This window comes from Cannabis sativa, chromosome 7, assembly GCF_029168945.1.
Source record: "Cannabis sativa cultivar Pink pepper isolate KNU-18-1 chromosome 7, ASM2916894v1, whole genome shotgun sequence".
In the NCBI taxonomy this organism is placed as follows: domain Eukaryota; kingdom Viridiplantae; phylum Streptophyta; class Magnoliopsida; order Rosales; family Cannabaceae; genus Cannabis; species Cannabis sativa.
The window spans coordinates 6,714,119-6,731,043 of NC_083607.1; the positions used below are offsets into that span (position 1 = coordinate 6,714,119).

At 31.2% G+C, this 16,925-nt stretch overlaps 3 protein-coding genes across 4 annotated transcripts; 2 read left to right on the forward strand and 1 right to left on the reverse strand.

Moving 5' to 3' along the window:
* The first annotated feature begins 758 nt into the window (after positions 1–758).
* Positions 759–4,552, forward strand: LOC115697819 (26S proteasome non-ATPase regulatory subunit 7 homolog A). Its single transcript, XM_030624953.2, has 10 exons — positions 759–1,091; positions 2,101–2,193; positions 2,292–2,373; positions 2,645–2,741; positions 2,886–2,961; positions 3,089–3,147; positions 3,225–3,347; positions 3,502–3,559; positions 3,666–3,751; positions 4,108–4,552. The coding sequence occupies exons 1-10, from the start codon at positions 905–907 to the stop codon at positions 4,177–4,179; spliced, it is 933 nt and encodes a 310-aa protein (XP_030480813.1). The 5' UTR covers positions 759–904; the 3' UTR covers positions 4,180–4,552.
* A 2,943-nt stretch (positions 4,553–7,495) lies between these two features.
* Positions 7,496–13,629, forward strand: LOC115697990 (tRNA (cytidine(32)/guanosine(34)-2'-O)-methyltransferase). Of its 2 annotated transcripts, XM_061101789.1 has the most exons (13): positions 7,496–7,510; positions 7,546–7,689; positions 8,675–8,733; positions 8,829–8,922; positions 9,482–9,531; positions 9,791–9,840; positions 10,276–10,384; positions 10,633–10,693; positions 10,782–10,834; positions 11,335–11,427; positions 12,086–12,149; positions 12,466–12,573; positions 13,052–13,629. In XM_061101789.1, exons 3-13 carry the CDS (start codon positions 8,707–8,709, stop codon positions 13,297–13,299), a joined length of 957 nt encoding a protein of 318 aa, XP_060957772.1. In that variant the 5' UTR covers positions 7,496–7,510; positions 7,546–7,689; positions 8,675–8,706; the 3' UTR covers positions 13,300–13,629. The 2 variants fall into 2 exon arrangements, with proteins under 2 accessions (XP_060957772.1, XP_030481026.1); XM_030625166.2 differs by lacking the exon at positions 7,496–7,510 and having other exon boundaries at positions 7,517–7,689.
* A 685-nt stretch (positions 13,630–14,314) lies between these two features.
* LOC115697863 (uncharacterized) lies at positions 14,315–15,270 on the reverse strand. The gene has a single exon (XM_030625021.2). It carries the CDS (start codon positions 14,914–14,916, stop codon positions 14,443–14,445), a length of 474 nt encoding a protein of 157 aa, XP_030480881.1. The 5' UTR covers positions 14,917–15,270; the 3' UTR covers positions 14,315–14,442.
* Positions 15,271–16,925: the final 1,655 nt, after the last annotated feature.

A 16,925-nucleotide genomic window follows, 5' to 3' on the forward strand; every position in this document is an offset into this window, starting at 1 on the left:
TCGCTATTTTCCTTATTTTAATTTTCTCTATTAATTTTATTTAGTCAAATAGAAGTAAGAATTTAATTGTAAAGTACTTAACTACAATCCTCGTGGGATCGACCTCACTCTTGTGAGTCTATTACTTGTTAACCATACGTATACTTGCGTGTTGAAAATACTACAACAGTAAACCCTAATGGGTTCGAGTTTCACCCAAAAACTCAAATCTGGCCTATAAATAAGGTCTTCACCCTACATGCAAAGGGCTACGAATTTTGGCTACACACTCTGGTTAAAAATTTGGTAAGAATACTAGTATAAAATACTCTATAGCCAAATGGTTTAATAATATTGACTCGTGGGATAAGACTCATTAACACCTCAACTACATAAAAATATTTGTTTCTCAATTTATTTCTGAATCGGTTTCTAAAAAATTCGATATACAATTGTGATTCGATAAAAAAACTACATGAACAATTTATATCACACGGTGATAAAATTATTTTGTTAATAATTCTCTCTTATAAACTTATTTTACTTAAAAAAAACCCAAAATTTCATTATGGCTAACACTTTCTTCACACAAAATTTACATCTTTTGCATTTTATTATTAGAAAGTAATTTGGCTTCTTAATCTAATTTTAATCCTAGTTATGTCTCGATAGAGATGATGTCCCAATTAAATTACAAACTATTATTTTAACTAATTATTATTAATAAAATTGTATAATTTATTCAAAAAAAAAAAATTATTGGAAAGCAATTTTGAGGGCTTAATTAAGAAAATTAAAATTGAGGGGCCATAGGAGCAAATATCCTAAACTTGATTCTTGCTCTTTGGGGTTTCTTCTTCTTCGTCTGACCAACAAAGGGTTTTACCCGCAAAAACAAAGTTCAGATTTCGCAAAGAATTCCTCCATGGACGTAATCAAGACCCAGCAAGTATCTTCGAGACCCATTGAGAAGGTCGTAGTGCACCCGCTCGTCTTGCTCAGCATCGTCGATAACTTCAATCGAGTCGCCAAGGACACTCGCAAACGAGTCGTCGGTGTCTTACTCGGAAGCACTTTTAAAGGCACCGTCGATGTCACCAACAGTTATGCAGGTATCCTATTATTGCTTTCCCTCTATTCATGTTTCACCACACAAACTATTTCTTTTAGGAGCCCAAATGCTCTGCTCAATTTTATGTTTTCAGGGAATTCGCCCAATCAATGCATGATAATCTGTCAAACCCTAGAAGTATTCTTGTGGTTTCTACTTAGACTTTATTTGTTTTATATATAATGGGTTTCTTAGTATTGACATTTCTGCGTGATAAAACTAGGTAATTTTAAACTGAACTTTGCTTTGGAAAATGACTGAGCTGGTAGATGTTTAAAGATTGAAGATCTCAAACTATTAAAAAATGAGTCTTTAAACTGCAGCTATACTTTAATAAAAGCATAGTTAGGATATATGGGCTGTGCTACTCTCTGTGCTTCAATGTCCATGCTATCACTGTCTCTGAACTTATTTGGGAAGGTTACAGCTCAACTCAACTGAGTGTTTATTTATACATATGATAGATTTTATTTAAGTGAAGGTATTTTCTGAGGCTCCAGTGAGAACAATCTTGTAGTTAAGATTAAAATTGATATAAGGATTGGAAGCCACAAGATCAAGAAGTACCTGTGGATAGATGCATCTTGGATGTCAAATTATGGCTTGTCTTGTATTTGTAACTAAATGTTTTCTAGTTTGAAAGTTATAACTAATATGATTTATTGTGTGTCTGAATGGTCATTTTTGGTTCATACGATAAACATTTGTAGAAAGATTTTAAGTAAATTTGTATGTGACTTGAGAAATTTGTATTCGGAATTAGTTCTTATACAAACCTGTCCAACCTAAAGCGATGGTATTATTGTATGTTTTTGAGACTTGGGAGGATATCTACAATTTTCAGTTAATAGTTTATAAAAAGATTGTCATTTGTAATTGTATGTACCATTGCAATAAATACTATTAGTTTAACACTCTTAGGTGTAACTTTCCGCTTTTCTATGTATGCGCAAAATGCGTTTAACCTGACAATTGGGCAAAAAAATTTACCACAATGTTCTGAATTTCAGTGCCATTTGAAGAAGATGATAAAGATCCCAGTATTTGGTTTCTTGACCACAACTACCACGAATCAATGTATTCGATGTTCAAGAGAATTAATGGTACCCCTGTCTCCCCTTAATTTAGATATTAATTACTGTGCTAAATTTATTGGACTAACTAAATCATATATTTTGTGTGGATTACTGATAATGTTCAGCGAAGGAGCACGTTGTAGGTTGGTATAGTACTGGGCCAAAGCTTCGAGAGAATGATCTAGACATTCATAGATTATTTCACAAGTAAGATTATGAGTTTTTTGTTTAATTCAGAAGTTGGTGTGTGCATGTATTGTAACCTACTGCACATCGAATTTTAATAATTGTGCTTCATATGTTGCTATAGTTTAATTTGTTTGACAGTCAATTTCCTTTTGGAACTACTTTATCAACGATTGTCATTTTGATCTATACATATTTTACTATTTCAGTCAGAGTTATGATAGTTTGGAAACCATCGTGTAGCTATATGTTTACCACACATCCTTATAACCTTGTTATTCTGATCTTATAGCTACGTCCCAAATCCTGTCTTGGTCATTATTGATGTCCAACCTAAGGAATTGGGAATACCGACCAAGGCCTACTATGATGTCGAAGAAGTTAAAGAGGTAAGCATTACATTGATGGGTTTGCCATTGAGAATCATGATAATTGATTTCCAGATTGACCTATGAAGTCCGTAAATTATTCTTTGCTATCCATTTTCTCAAAATAATCCTTCCTAGAGCTTAATCTTCTTGATTATGTGACAGAATGCCACTCAGAAAAGCCAAAAGATTTTTGTTCATGTACTTTCAGAAATTGCTGCTCATGAGGTTGAGGAAATAGGTATATGGTTACAATTACATGAGTAGTTATAGCTAGCTCACACAAATTATTACCTATGCAAGTTGATTTTTTTTATTAGTTCTTTTCTTAAATAAACTGATTTTATGTACACGATATCTGATAATAGGAGTCGAACATTTACTAAGAGATGTGAAGGATACAACTATTAGCACACTTGCAACCGAGGTTTGATCTTTAGTTTGTTCTTCGATGTGTTGTGACTGTCTCAGATGCCCATGGAATTAATATTTTGTCATGTTCAGGTTACCGGAAAACTGACAGCCTTGAAGGGTTTGGATGCACGCTTACGAGAAATACGTGGTTATCTAGATCTTGTTATTGATGAGAAGCTTCCTTTAAATCATGAGATACTTTACCATTTGCAGGTACTCTTCTCTACTATTTCTTCAACTCCCCCACCAAATGACACGTCTTGCTTTTCATATTCTTTTTCTGGAAGTGTTGCTTCTGCATTTTGCATGATTTTGTTTTGAGTGTAAAAGGTTTACTGGGTAGAAAGTAAATATGTGTAAATTTCAGGACGTGTTCAATCTTCTACCAAATCTCAATGTTACCGAACTGATCAAGTCATTTGCAGGTATTTTACACTAAATTAATATGCTGCATTTGCTGTATGCTGTGTATGCCCATCTGATTATATATTGAAAGTCGTTTTATTAATATTGTTCTATTGTCTTATGCAGTGAAAACAAATGATATGATGCTAGTTATCTATCTTTCTTCTGTCATTCGAAGTGTAATTGCACTCCATAACTTGATCAATAACAAGGTAGGTTACTCTTTCTTTTTACTTGTTATGTCAGCTATGTCATGCTTACTGAAGCCGATTAGATAATTGTTTTCGTGAAGTTTGTATGCTCTTTTGTTGTTCAAGCTCCTTACATCCTGTAGGTTTGGCTAACAGTAAATACTAAATTGTGGGTGAAAATCTTAAGCTCTATGCAAATTTCTCAATTAGTTTCCATTAACCCTTCCATGTATACATATAATTGAATCAAGCGCGATTATCCTTTTCTATGTTTTCAAGAGCGTTATAAGAATTTGCAATTGGAAGTTAAAATGAGTTATGATGTGATTACTTGTTAAGACTTTTGAATTTTCTTATTTTCGGTTACTTGTTTTCAGATGCTAAATAAAGAACATGAGAAGACAGAGGATGCTAAGCCAACAGCAGTTCCCGCGGTGAATAATAGCTGAAAACCCATCACCGGTTTCGTACTTTCGATTAGAACAGAATTAGCTTTAGGAGTGGCGGAAGGCACCATTTTATCTTGATGCCTTTGAGACTTCTGTTTGAGAATATTTGTATATTCTCCTCGGTGACAGAGGATTCTGGTAACCTCTTCCAACTGGGAAATTACCTTATACATTATATTGCAAAATTGTTTGGTTTTTGTTTTTTGAAATTTTTGAGGTTTGTAGGCCTAACACGTAATTGGGGTTATTTATTTCATTTCTCTATCAACATCCCCTCTTACTATATTTATTTTTACTTACAAAATTGCTTCTTAATTGTGTCAACAATGGGCACATGTCAGCATCCATCTATGACTTTATTTTTACAGGTTCATTTATCTTCCTTCCATTTATTTTATAATATTCAATCTTTAAATGCATCTGCTATATCAATCTGGATTTCAGTAATTGTATAAACATAGCTCATTCACAAACTTAAGGAGACATTCAATAGAAAATGATTAATTTAAATTGGACTTTATGTGCTTTGGTCATGAATAAAGTTTGTAACCCTTTTACCCAAACAAAACTCAAATGGTGAAATATGATACCACTTAGGTTTTACCGTTTTAGAAAAGTTATCACTGCTTATTGAAGTGAAGGCTGAAAGTTGAAAAATTTATAATTTATTTATTTATGTATCTAGTTGATTATTATAGACTTTTTGAAATGATGAAATGTAATAATAAATATGAAATAAAAAAAGTGATAATAATTAATATGAAATTATAATTACACTTTATTATATATATTTATATATTTAATATGGATTGATTTTAGTAAATATTAGGATTTTTACTTAAATTTTTTAAGTCGTTTAAATTTTTTTTTTTTTAACTATTGAGATTGTTAAATTTAAAAAAAAAAATTCAATTTTACTAATGAAAATCTGAGGGGAAATATTGAGAGATAATTCAGTAGCTTTTTCACGATGGACAATGATACCAAAAAAATAACTTATAAATTCAGTTACAATTGTGCTTGATAATTGGGGAAGAAAGCTCTTGCAGTATGGATTATCAACTCAAAGTAAACCAGAACTTTTTAATTTAAGATGGATTTGAGTTGATGTTGTCTTATTAGGATTAAGTCTTTCTAAATTGTATTGATTTATCGTAAAAAAAAAATTTCAATTGAAATATGATTATTCATCATGAACGAGAAATCTGAGGGTTATCTGTTAAGAATATTTATATTAGATAAATATAATTTATAATTGATAACATTAGGGTTTCTTCAATAGGACACTAAAATTCTAAAAATAATGAAGTTTAGACACAAAACTGCTTCAATGGAACTCTAAATGTAATCTTATATATGTGAGAATCTATAGTGTCACGCTAAAAGTAGTGGGACACTATAGACTACACTATTTTTTTTTTTTTAGATTTTAATATTAAAATAATGTATTTATGATTAAATTTTTATATTTATATAAATATTATAATGTGAGATAGCTTAATAAAATAATATAATAATAAAAAATATATTATAGTATTGCGATTAGAATAGAAAAAAAAAATTAGTACTAAAACTATACTCTTCTAGTTGATTTTACACTATATATAAATTTAAGTATTAGAGTTGCACTCTTAGAATATCCTAAATTATTATTATTATAATCTCAATGTTTTTTTATTATTTATATGTATACAATTTTGAATATTATTATTATTTAAAATATCTTTAAGAAATTTAAAATAATTTTTAATGCATAAAGTAAAGTTTAAATAGTCTATTTCATACATGTACAAAATAAAAGAAATACATGTGCAACAGATTGATTAAATCTTATCTTTGGTACGTTATATTATTAAATTTTTAAAAAATTTGAAGGATGTCTTAAATAATTATAATACATACTATTAGAAAATTCTATAATGTATCCCCTTAAAAAAGATGCATCGATGCACCCCTATCTGTTTTGGTATCCAAAATAATTTTTTAGTCAATTTTTTTCTAATGGTCATGTATTTTATAGTTATTTAAGACATCCTACAAAATCTTAAAAAATTCAAAAAAATAAAATAAAATAACCAGCTTAAAATAGGGTTCAAACAGTGTATTGCACGCGTGACTATTTTGTTTTATACGCGTGTGATGTAGACTGTTTAAACACTACTTTTTATATTGTAAATTATTCTGAAATTTTCAAAAATTTGTAGGATATCTTAAATAATTATTACGTACACGAATATGAAAAAAAAAATAGACTAAAAAGTTCTTCTGAATCTCGAAATAAATAGAAGGTGCATAAGTGTATCCTTTTTTAAGGAGAGCATTGTAGAAGCACTCTATACTATTATATAAACATTTAAGATTAAAACTATAGGTGCACATTGAATACAAGAAAGTGGAAAGTGGTGCATCAATACACTTATTTTTAGGAGTGCACCCTAAAATTTCTTATACTTTTTTTTTTTTGACATTAGAGAAGGAAATTTCAAACATTAAGCTATATTTGCTACCATTAAAAAAACAAAAATAAAAATTCATTAATAAAAAATTATCTATAAATTTCTCACATAATTTTTTTTAAAAAAAAAATAACAAAAAATAAAAAACTAAGTTTGAACTTTTTTTTTCTTAAAGGTTAGCTCAAGTAGCCATAAGAGAGTGCGTGTGTGTTAGAGTACTTAGGTTCGAGTCCCAAATTATACCTTGTGTAATATATAAACGCTTAAATCAAAAAACAACTTTTTTTTTTCTGTATCTAATCTAATAAAAATAAAAATTTATTGGGTGATTCTACAATGCACCTCCTTAAAAGGGATGTACTGATGCACCCTTAACTTGTTTCGGCATCCAGAAGAATTTTTTAGTCTATTTTTTTTTTTTTAATTTCATGTACGTTATATCTATTTAAGATATCTTACAAAATTTTGAGAGATTCAGAATAATTTACAATATAGAAAACAATGTTCAAACAGTCTATTTTACACGCGTGTAAAATAAAATAGTCATGCGTACAACACACTGTTTGAACGTAGTTTTCGGCGTGTTAAACTTTTTCTAATTTTTTAAAATTTTGCATGATATCTTAAATAACTATAACGTATATGACCATGAGAAAAAAATTGATTAAAAAATTATTTCAGATGCTAAAACAGATAAGGATGCATCAATATATCCATTTTAAAAGGTGCGTTGTAAAATTTTCCAAATTTATTTAACACAACTTTGGTATTTAAAAAAAAAAAAAAGAACGCACCACCTTGGTTACAAAATTTGGTATCTAGTAACGAATGACCCATGTCCAAATAGCTGATAAACCCGCCCCACTTAGAAAAAAGAGAGAGAGAGAGAGAGAGAGAGAGAGAGAGAGAGAGAGAGAGAGAGCAGAAGAGGAGCCATCAATTTTCGCCGCCGTGAAGCGAAAAGAGGAGCCTTTAAAACTTCGTGAGGTCCCCGTCGTCCTTCTACGTCCTCTGACCCCTTTTCTTCCGACACCCACCTCTGCCCTCTGCTCTGGTTAGTTTTCTTGCTTCTAGTCTCCATGGAACTCTTCAACTATTACTCAATGCTCTGCAAGTGTTTGATAAAATGTTTTAAAAGACCCCTAGAAAACTAAGTCACGGGTCTCTCACTTATGGCATTCAGTTTAATCTCAACGATTCTTAATCACAAGATACTTCTCTATTATCTGAATTGGCTTTACCAGTTGTAACTAATATCAATTAAGTAACACTACACAACAAAAGTTGTTTATCAGATTTTCATGGAAACCATATGTGAGTGTTGTTTCCTTGACAGGGCATAGTATTGGTTCTCATATTATTATATTGCATTTTATCTGATGCAAAGGTAATGATTCTGGTAATCCATCATATTTTAAACTACTTCTTCCAATTGAATGATTTCAACTACTTGATATGTCAAATATAGTAGTAGGTTGATGCAATTTCAGTCAAGCAAAGCCTACTTAATTAGTTAAGGCTTCTACTTCTGATAAATACACATACACTATCACAAACAAACACTAGTTCTAGTCTTTTATCCTTAACTGCACCTTCATTTTGTTTTTGTTTTTTTTTTCTTTTATTTTATAAGTGTGATAATTTTTAATTGTTTCTGAGACAACGGTGATTTGTGTTTGACTTTGCAACTCTGCTTCGTACGACAATTTAATAGCTCTATACGGAAATCAGATTACTTGGCACTTTGTTTGGGCTTCATTACAGTGCGTGTCTGTTTTATTATGTTGTGGAAACAGTAGTTTTTAACTTGCTATTATTATGTGTCATTCTACTTCATTTACATCCCTAAATTAAAGGAAAGTGAAAATAGTTGAGCCAAGTTTTAGTTTCCTTCTCTTTGTCATTCTACTTCGTTGTATATGTAGTATCAACTTGAAGTTCTTGTTGAATTGTACTGAATTGGTATAAAGTTCTTTTGAAGTTGATTTCATTTTTTTTCTTTTATTTAAATGTTACACATTTGGAAATTTTGTTTCCAGTTTCTATCCAAAAACCTACCTGGTGTTGTGACATGGGAAAAGCTTCGAGGGATAAGAGGGTATTTTTTTTATTCTTTTATATATATCATTCAAGTTTTAGTTCTCTTATTATTGTTTTTCCGGGATTTTAAGTAATTGGCTGAATCAATTGAAGGATATCTATTATCGAAAAGCAAAAGAAGAAGGTTGGCGTGCTCGAAGTGCCTTTAAGCTTCTTCAGATAGATGAGGAATTCAACTTATTTGAAGGTAAGCAATTTGAATTTCTCAAACTTAGTTTTCCAGAATTCCTATATTTATTTGTTGGAAAAAAAAAATCGTAGTAAAGAGATAGTAGGAGACTAATGATCTTACCATTTTCATACGGAAATTAAGATACAATTTAGAAAACAGTAGGAAATATTAATTTCACTAGAAAGAAAATATTTGTTATAATCTGTACTGTTTTTGTTATTGTTTGTGAGGTCTAATGGTACTTTTTTTTTATAAATGTCAAGGACTTGCTAATTTTTAGGACAGATAGAAATAATAGTAATAATAATAGATGATGATAATGATGATGATCTACCATTTGTGTTTTAAAATAGCAAGACCTTCAAGCAGTTTATCTATTTTATATTTTTCTGGTTGCCCACAGCAATGCAGTATAAATTTACTTAAGCTATCTGGTTAGTATGTTTTATAATTATTAGTAATACAAATTTGAGGAGTTCGGAAAGTGCTGGTAGATATTTGTTCCAAGGTTCAAATTCCCAGACTCAAAAATAATAAAATAAAAATTACAAATTTGATTATTGTTTGTCCCCAGGAGTGAAGCGTGTGGTAGATCTTTGTGCTGCCCCTGGTAGCTGGAGTCAGGTATAATACTCTATAATAGATAGATTTAAATATTCCTTTTCTTTCTTCTTTGTTTATTTATTTATTCATTTTAAGTCTCCTCTCTTTTTACTGAGTGTTCATTGAAAAATCTACTCCTCTTGATTCATGTTCTCATCTTCATCACAATTTTGCATTTGAAACAATCTTCTGTATTTTTTCACACAAAAGGTGATGGACGTGATATATGCGAAGGCTCATTAACTGACATCACACCTTTTATATATTTTCTCATGCATAGGTTCTGAGCAGAAAACTATATCTCCCAGCAGCACTTTCTTGCGATTCTATGTAAGTTGGCAAAGTAATAGAGATGCATAAAAACTTGAACATAATGAGAAGAGTTTTTTTTTCCCCTTCTTTTGCTGGATACATGATGAAAAGTTTAATTGCCTATGTTGGTGACTGCTACGTGGACTTTTTATGTATGAATTTTTATACTATTTGTTTATTCTTTGTCAAGCTAATGAATTTACTATGGAAAATATTGAAATGTATTCTTTGGGTGTCTAATCTGAATGTGAAAGCCTTGTTCCAAGCATTAACACTTATTTTCCTTCTGTTTGAACAAACTTGCTCATCTGCTGTTAACTTGCATATCATTATGTTTTTTCATTGTAACAAGATTTTTATATTTTACACAACGGTGTAGATAATTTATAATATCAGTCACCTTCAAGTGACTAGCTTTGTGAGAGGACTATAAATTCCTACAATGATATGCAGGGATGGCGATCTTCCTCTTATTGTAGCTATTGATCTACAACCCATGGCTCCAATCGAAGGTGTAATTCAAGTGCAGGGTGATATAACAAATGCCCGAACAATTGAAGGGGTAGGAAGCAATTAATTTCTCATATTCATTGTGCATTTTTATAGAATCATTTTATCTCAGTGCCTTCATTCTCAATTGGTCACTCGTTTTCCTGTCCTAACATGTATAACTTTATTCATAAATTTGTCTTATAATAAGGACAACATCAGAGGATTGGAACGTTTATACAAATAATTAGATTTTCTGCTAAAACATTAATGGTTATAAATGTTACCTTTTTGAACTTCTCTCCTTCCACTCTTTAACAGGTGATCAGACATTTTGATGGCTGCAAGGCAGATCTAGTTGTGTGTGATGGTGCTCCTGATGGTATGCAACAGTAATTGTCGCAGTATATCAGCTTCTCTAGTAGTAGTAATCTTTGTTTACATTATGCTATTTTCATTCCTATCTACAGTTACCGGCCTTCATGACATGGATGAATTCGTTCAATCCCAACTTATACTAGCAGTAAGTCTTCCCTTTTCACGTGCATGATCAATTATGAGTGGCTTTTTTCATTTTTTCTCATCTTTCAGGTTCTTTAGCAGGATCTTCCCCTTTATTTGGGGTTTATCCATTTTGTTTCAATTGGTTTGCAGCAAGTGTTTCTGTATTTGCTTTCTCCTCGTTCATTTCACTTTGTTTACTAGTAGAAATGGTTAGACTCACATAGTGTGAAATTAATTTAAGGTCCAATTATTATGATTAACTAAGACATGGTGGGATCCATTAGGAAATATTTAAGTGCTTGGTCTTGCATTATTTTTAAGGATAAGACCTTTTTATTTTAATTTTGACTTTAACTTAATGCCATTTACCCTTTGTTTCTTTCCTAGTTGAATTTCATTTTTCCTCTTGATTCTTGTTTGTATAACTAGCAAAGCTTGTGGACTAAGAATTGTCAACAATGTTTTGAATATTCTTCAAGCTGTATTAGATTGATAATATTTGGCGGATTTTAAATGCAGGGTTTAACAGTCGTTACTCATGTATTAAGAGAAGGTGGTAAATTTATTGCTAAAATATTCCGGGGAAAAGATACAAGTCTTATGTACTGTCAGGTAAATTAAGTTGTTACCGAAGCTCCAAGCATGGGTTTAATTTTTTTTACTTGTTTGCTTGATGCTTTGCATGTAGATGAACTGCTGCTCTTCCTGTTGAAGACTATTAAATATATTCTATTTAGGGTTCAAAAAAGCATACAGATAAGAATTCATTTATTTCTGGCTGTAAATAGACATTTTTAGTTGTTTTATGTCACTTAAACATGCGTGCTCATGTGAATATGTAAAGACAATGGCTAAAGAATATGTTAGCCAATGAGCCTCTGAATTGATCTTTACTGCTTCATCCCCTTTAAAGTTGCTGTTTCAATAAGTTCCATTGAACAAATATTCAGTTTCATTGAAAATGAAATCTGCAGTTTATGCCTCCGAAGGGGTGGTTAGATTTTCCTTAAGACTCTCACCAAGGGAAAGGTCTATGGTTCAAGCCCCTACAGTTCTGGGGCTGAAATTTCCACAACATTTTTATTGTTATGAAAACTGATGACAGCAAATTGTTTCTACTTGTCAATTTTTATGTTGAAAATGCATGTTTAATCATTTCCACGTGTTAAAGGGTTTATTCTTTGAGAGTACTCATGTAGTAGATTCTACTTGTAGTTTATATGAATAATGATTCAAAAAATATTAACTTCAAATTACTTGTTTGTTGCAGCTCAAATTATTCTTTCCTACAGTGACGTTTGCTAAACCAAAAAGCAGTCGCAATTCTAGTATAGGTACACTCAAGTTTTGTTCTTTCTTTCCATTTAAACTCTTGGTTCGAAGTTGTACAGATTTTTGTGAGACTCTACCCTTGGCAATTACATGCTTTGAAGTTGGCACCTCCATTAAGTAGAGAAAACTTTGCCCCTAAGATATTATGGTAGTGCTAAACTCATTAACTGCTAAGAAAACCATGTTAAATTAATCTGAAAAAAACATCTGCAAATGTGAATCTGCCAGTTCCTTCAGGTTTACAAGATGTTACAATGCAGAGTCTGTGGTTTGAACTTCTGTTTGTACTAAATTTCTTCTCTCCAATGCGTCATGCAGAGGCATTTGCAGTTTGCGAGAACTATTCTCCTCCTGAAGGATTTAACCCGAAAGATCTACATCGTCTCCTAGAAAAGGTGGGAAGTCCTTCTGGCGCCGATGATTTAGGTAATATACCCATTGTTCACATTCAAATTTCATAGACCATCTTTCATTCCATTCAAATTTACTAATCATGCTGAGGTAGAACTGTAAGTGATGTTACACAACTCATTGCTTTGCTAAATAGTATGGTTATGAGCCCTGAAGATAGCTAGCTGGACCAATCTAAGTTGGGATGAAACTGAACCACAGAGATTGTTCTTTTATCCTGAAATTTTGAACTGAATTATAGTACATTTTGAACTGGATCTTGGTTTGTTTGTATTGTTAAGTCTTATTTACATCTGTTATCAATACTGATTGTATGGGGATTGTGCTGTTGGTCACCACCGCTGATAGTCACCGCTCAGAGATAGAACAGGGGACCAATATCTCTGAGCAGTATTGTCAATCTTGGTGACCAATATTTATAAGTATATATAGATGTATATTCCTAATGTATAGTTGATGTGGTGACTTATTTTTGGTACTTGTCACATTGCAGATTGTAGTAGCGGGTGGCTAGAAGGACCAAATAAGGTTTATATTCCATTTCTAGCTTGTGGGGACCTTAGTGGATATGATTCTGACCGTTCATATCCACTGCCCAAAGTTGCAGAGGGAACCACCTACCAGAGCTTGGATCCTGTACAGCCTCCAATTGCTCCTCCCTATAAGAGAGCTCTTGAAATGAAGAAAGCTTCTAGTCAGGGTATCCGAGAGCTCGAAAATCTCTCCTTGGATTCTTCTTGATCAGACCAACAAAACTTTCACAATTCTAATATTCTTTTTGTTTCAATATAAAGTTTAATTGTGTCTATTGGGTTTGTCTCAAAGACCTCTTAGAGTTGGTGGATAAATATTTTGTTACAATTGAGTTAATGGTAAAAAATTTCCATGAAAATGGGGGGAAAACCATGTAATGTTTCACAATTATTAGATGCTTTTATTTGAATTGTGGGTCTTGATTAGCTATGGTAATTGCAACATTTTAGCAATTAAGCTGGGTAGTAGTAATAGAGTTTGGTGAAGTGGGTCAAAAAGATAGCAATAAAGCAAAACATGAAAACGAGATTGTGTTCCCTCTTCTGTATTACTTCGTTTACTTTTTGTATCTTTTTCTTTTTAGTGAAAAACCAATTAAGTGAAGAAAAAAAGAAATACATATAATAAAAGAAAATTAAAAAAAAAAAAAACATTGGCTGAGCAACTGTGGTCCTGACAATGACTTTTCCTATGAATTGGCACATCTCTCAACGGCCAAGCCAACCCCTTCGAAGAATGGTCAGTATCTTTAGCGTTGTCTTGTGATGAAATACCAGACAGGAACTTTCATTTCTCATAATTATGATTATGAACCCTTTTTTTTTTCCACCCATTATTAAATTGCATGCAATTTCTCCTACTCTACAGTTTTGTACTACTCATTTTTTGCTTTTTGTTTTTACTTTTTTTTTTTAACTTTTCTCAATTTCTAGAATTAATTATTTGAAATTTGGCATTTACAGTTGTGGTTATCACTAAATGACATCGATTAATTATATCATTTGGTGAACACTTTAACTAAATTAGTTACACCAAATTAAGGAATCATAACAACACTTGCATTTTTGGACAAATAAGCCATCATTTAATTGTGGAGAAATATATACACACTCATCAAACATCTTTATATATGTGCCAAACGAAGTCTTTTTTTTTTTTTTTTTTTTGTGAGAAATAAAAATGAACAAACAGAAAAAGCAATTTAATTTGCACCCCAGATGTATTTTCAATTTCAATCATCTAAAAGAAGAAGAAAAATATGAGTAAAAAAAAAAAAAAACTTTTTTTCTTTTTTAATGTCATATACACTAAGTCTAATTAAGATGATAAACACAAAAGTAATAATAACAACTAATAATTTGAAGAAACAGAATTGGATCTCTTCAAAGAAGCAGAGGAATTCAAGAACTCAATGCAATCTTCTAATGCCTCAACTCTATGAGAATCCATAGGATCAGATACAGAACGACATCTTGTTAGATTATTAGATGATGATAAAGATGATGACGATGATGCTGATACTTTACCTGAAGACCTTCTCTTATTGGACACTAAACGAATTGCTTTAGCAACCTTAGCCCTAAGGTTACGCAGGAATGAACTCATTGGAGAGTAATATTGTTTGGAATTATAATCCTTGTTTGGCTGCAGCCTAAAACTACTCCAAATCCCGCCAGCCGAGGCCGAAACCCTTCTCCGGCTTGATCTTCCCGGCGATGATGATGATGATGCTCGGTATGAGACACTTCGTTTGAGAAAATCACTCATTGGCATAGAGTTCAGTTCTTCTGGACTGAAATTCACCCTTCTATCTTTTCTTGACATATTTTTCTGATGATGATGAGACTTAATTGATGACTTGTGAGACAAATGTTTGTAATGAGAGAGAAGGAAATTGTGTGAATATAAATAAGTGAAGACAGTTTGGAAATATATAGGGTCAATATATATATATGTGTATGTGTATTAATTATGATGGTTTAATTAATATATTGTAATAAGGAAATAATTAAAGATCTAGGAAAAGTAGAGAGAGAGAGAGAGAGGGTATTGGAGTTTTTGTTTGGAGAGAGAATGGGAAATGATATATGGTGCACATATATAGGTAGTCCTTGGGCGTTTTGTGGAAAGTATAGGCTTGTTTGACTGAATATATATATATATATTTATTTATTTGTATACAGGTTAATATAGGTGATAGCTATATAGCTAGCAAAGGTAATATTTGGGTCACGCAATCAAATTAAGGATTACCAAAATTTGTATACGTGCATGAGCCATGCATATGTAATGCACGTGGCGTACTTTACTATATTACAATTAGATTGGAGCATAATTATTATCTATAATAATTTCATTTCACTCTTGTATCAACTTTAATTTTGGCTCATAGTCATAATCGTATTGATATATTATATATACGATTTAATTTTGTGCTTATCTGAAACAGTTTAGGCAGATGAAAAGATAATAAGAAAATTGAATTGGTAAAAGAAGACATACATTAGGAGAGATTAATTATTAGGAAAACAAATTGGGTCAAAAGGAAAAGAGAGGAGTATAGTGTGGTGGTGTATGTGGAGCCATATGAAGAAGAGTAGAGAAATATTTGATACCCTTCTCATCAGGGCATCACTTTTTATGTTGTCGTCTAGGTCCTACACACTTGATTATATATTGTATATATATATATATATATATATGGATCTCATCTCTCACTCTCTCTCTATATCTATATATATATATGTATATTATTGTAGCTTTTAGAATCAAAAGTCTTGAATTAATAATGGGCCCTTATGGTTTTAGATCAGGGAGAAAAAGAAAGAGAATCTGTCTGAATATATTAAGAGAGGGGGCCTTAATGTGGGCTTGGCGTGAATATTAGGAAATTCCAACTTTTTCCCTTTTTATTTTTTGTTTACGCAATGAAAATAACAGATGGGGATTCTTAGCTTTTATATATCTCATGGTGTTTTCTAATTTATACCATTTTATTCAATTTTGATGTTGTATTTTGTAGTTTTGATGTAACATCTCATATACTTATGAAAAATTCTGAATATAATTTGCCATATATATTCAAAATAAATTTTCTTTTCAACAAATTTTTATATATATATATATAGTTAGTATAATTGAATGTAATTTTACCACTGTAAATTATTTAGATTTCCAGAAACAAACAAAATATCAAATATAATTACTATAATCTAGTTTAAAATGATGCCTTAACTAATTAAAATTATGTATATATAGGTTTGTTGTATATATGTATAGTCTACATTTGCATAGAATAAATTGGTGTGTGTTTTAAGATTCTGTTAGGATGGTTCTTTTTGACTACCTACTAGTAATTAAAAAGCCCTCACACACAGTTCCCCATACTTGGAGTGCACTCTTTGGTCAAAATCTCTTTTTTATACTTTTATCATGTTTATCTTTAAATATTTATTATACAAATATGTACATATTATATTTACATAGTTTGTTACTGTTTGGTTTCGTTCCATTGACCCTAGTTCTACAACAAAAATGGCCTTATTGTCACTTGTCATATATATCCTCATTATATCAATAAATTGGAAAATTCTACTCAACCCTTAAATTAACAGTGTTTATAAAATAGTCGATACAATTAAGAATGTCAATGGAGCGGGTCGGATCTAATCCGACTGTGATCCGACCTGATCCAGATCATGTACGGATCTGTCCCGTCCCGTCCCGCTAGATCAGATACTCGGATCGGATCAGATTCGACCCAACTTTTTTTTTTTAAAAAAAAAAAAATTATTTTATATCTAAATTTATAATTATTTTTTCCAAAATTTATT

Excerpts from the sequence above, each read along its gene's own strand:
- LOC115697863 (XM_030625021.2), bottom strand. The coding sequence starts at position 14,916 with ATGTCAAGAAAAGATAGAAGGGTGAATTTCAGTCCAGAAGAACTGAAC.
- LOC115697990 (XM_061101789.1), top strand. The coding sequence starts at position 8,707 with ATGGGAAAAGCTTCGAGGGATAAGAGG. Across the intron at positions 8,923-9,481 it reads GGAATTCAACTTATTTGAAG|GAGTGAAGCGTGTGGTAGAT; the intron begins GTAAGCAATTTG and ends GTTTGTCCCCAG. Across the intron at positions 11,428-12,085 it reads CAAGTCTTATGTACTGTCAG|CTCAAATTATTCTTTCCTAC; the intron begins GTAAATTAAGTT and ends TGTTTGTTGCAG.
- LOC115697819 (XM_030624953.2), top strand. The coding sequence starts at position 905 with ATGGACGTAATCAAGACCCAGCAAGTATCTTCGAGACCCATTGAGAAG. Across the intron at positions 2,742-2,885 it reads ATGTCGAAGAAGTTAAAGAG|AATGCCACTCAGAAAAGCCA; the intron begins GTAAGCATTACA and ends ATTATGTGACAG. Across the intron at positions 3,752-4,107 it reads ATAACTTGATCAATAACAAG|ATGCTAAATAAAGAACATGA; the intron begins GTAGGTTACTCT and ends ACTTGTTTTCAG.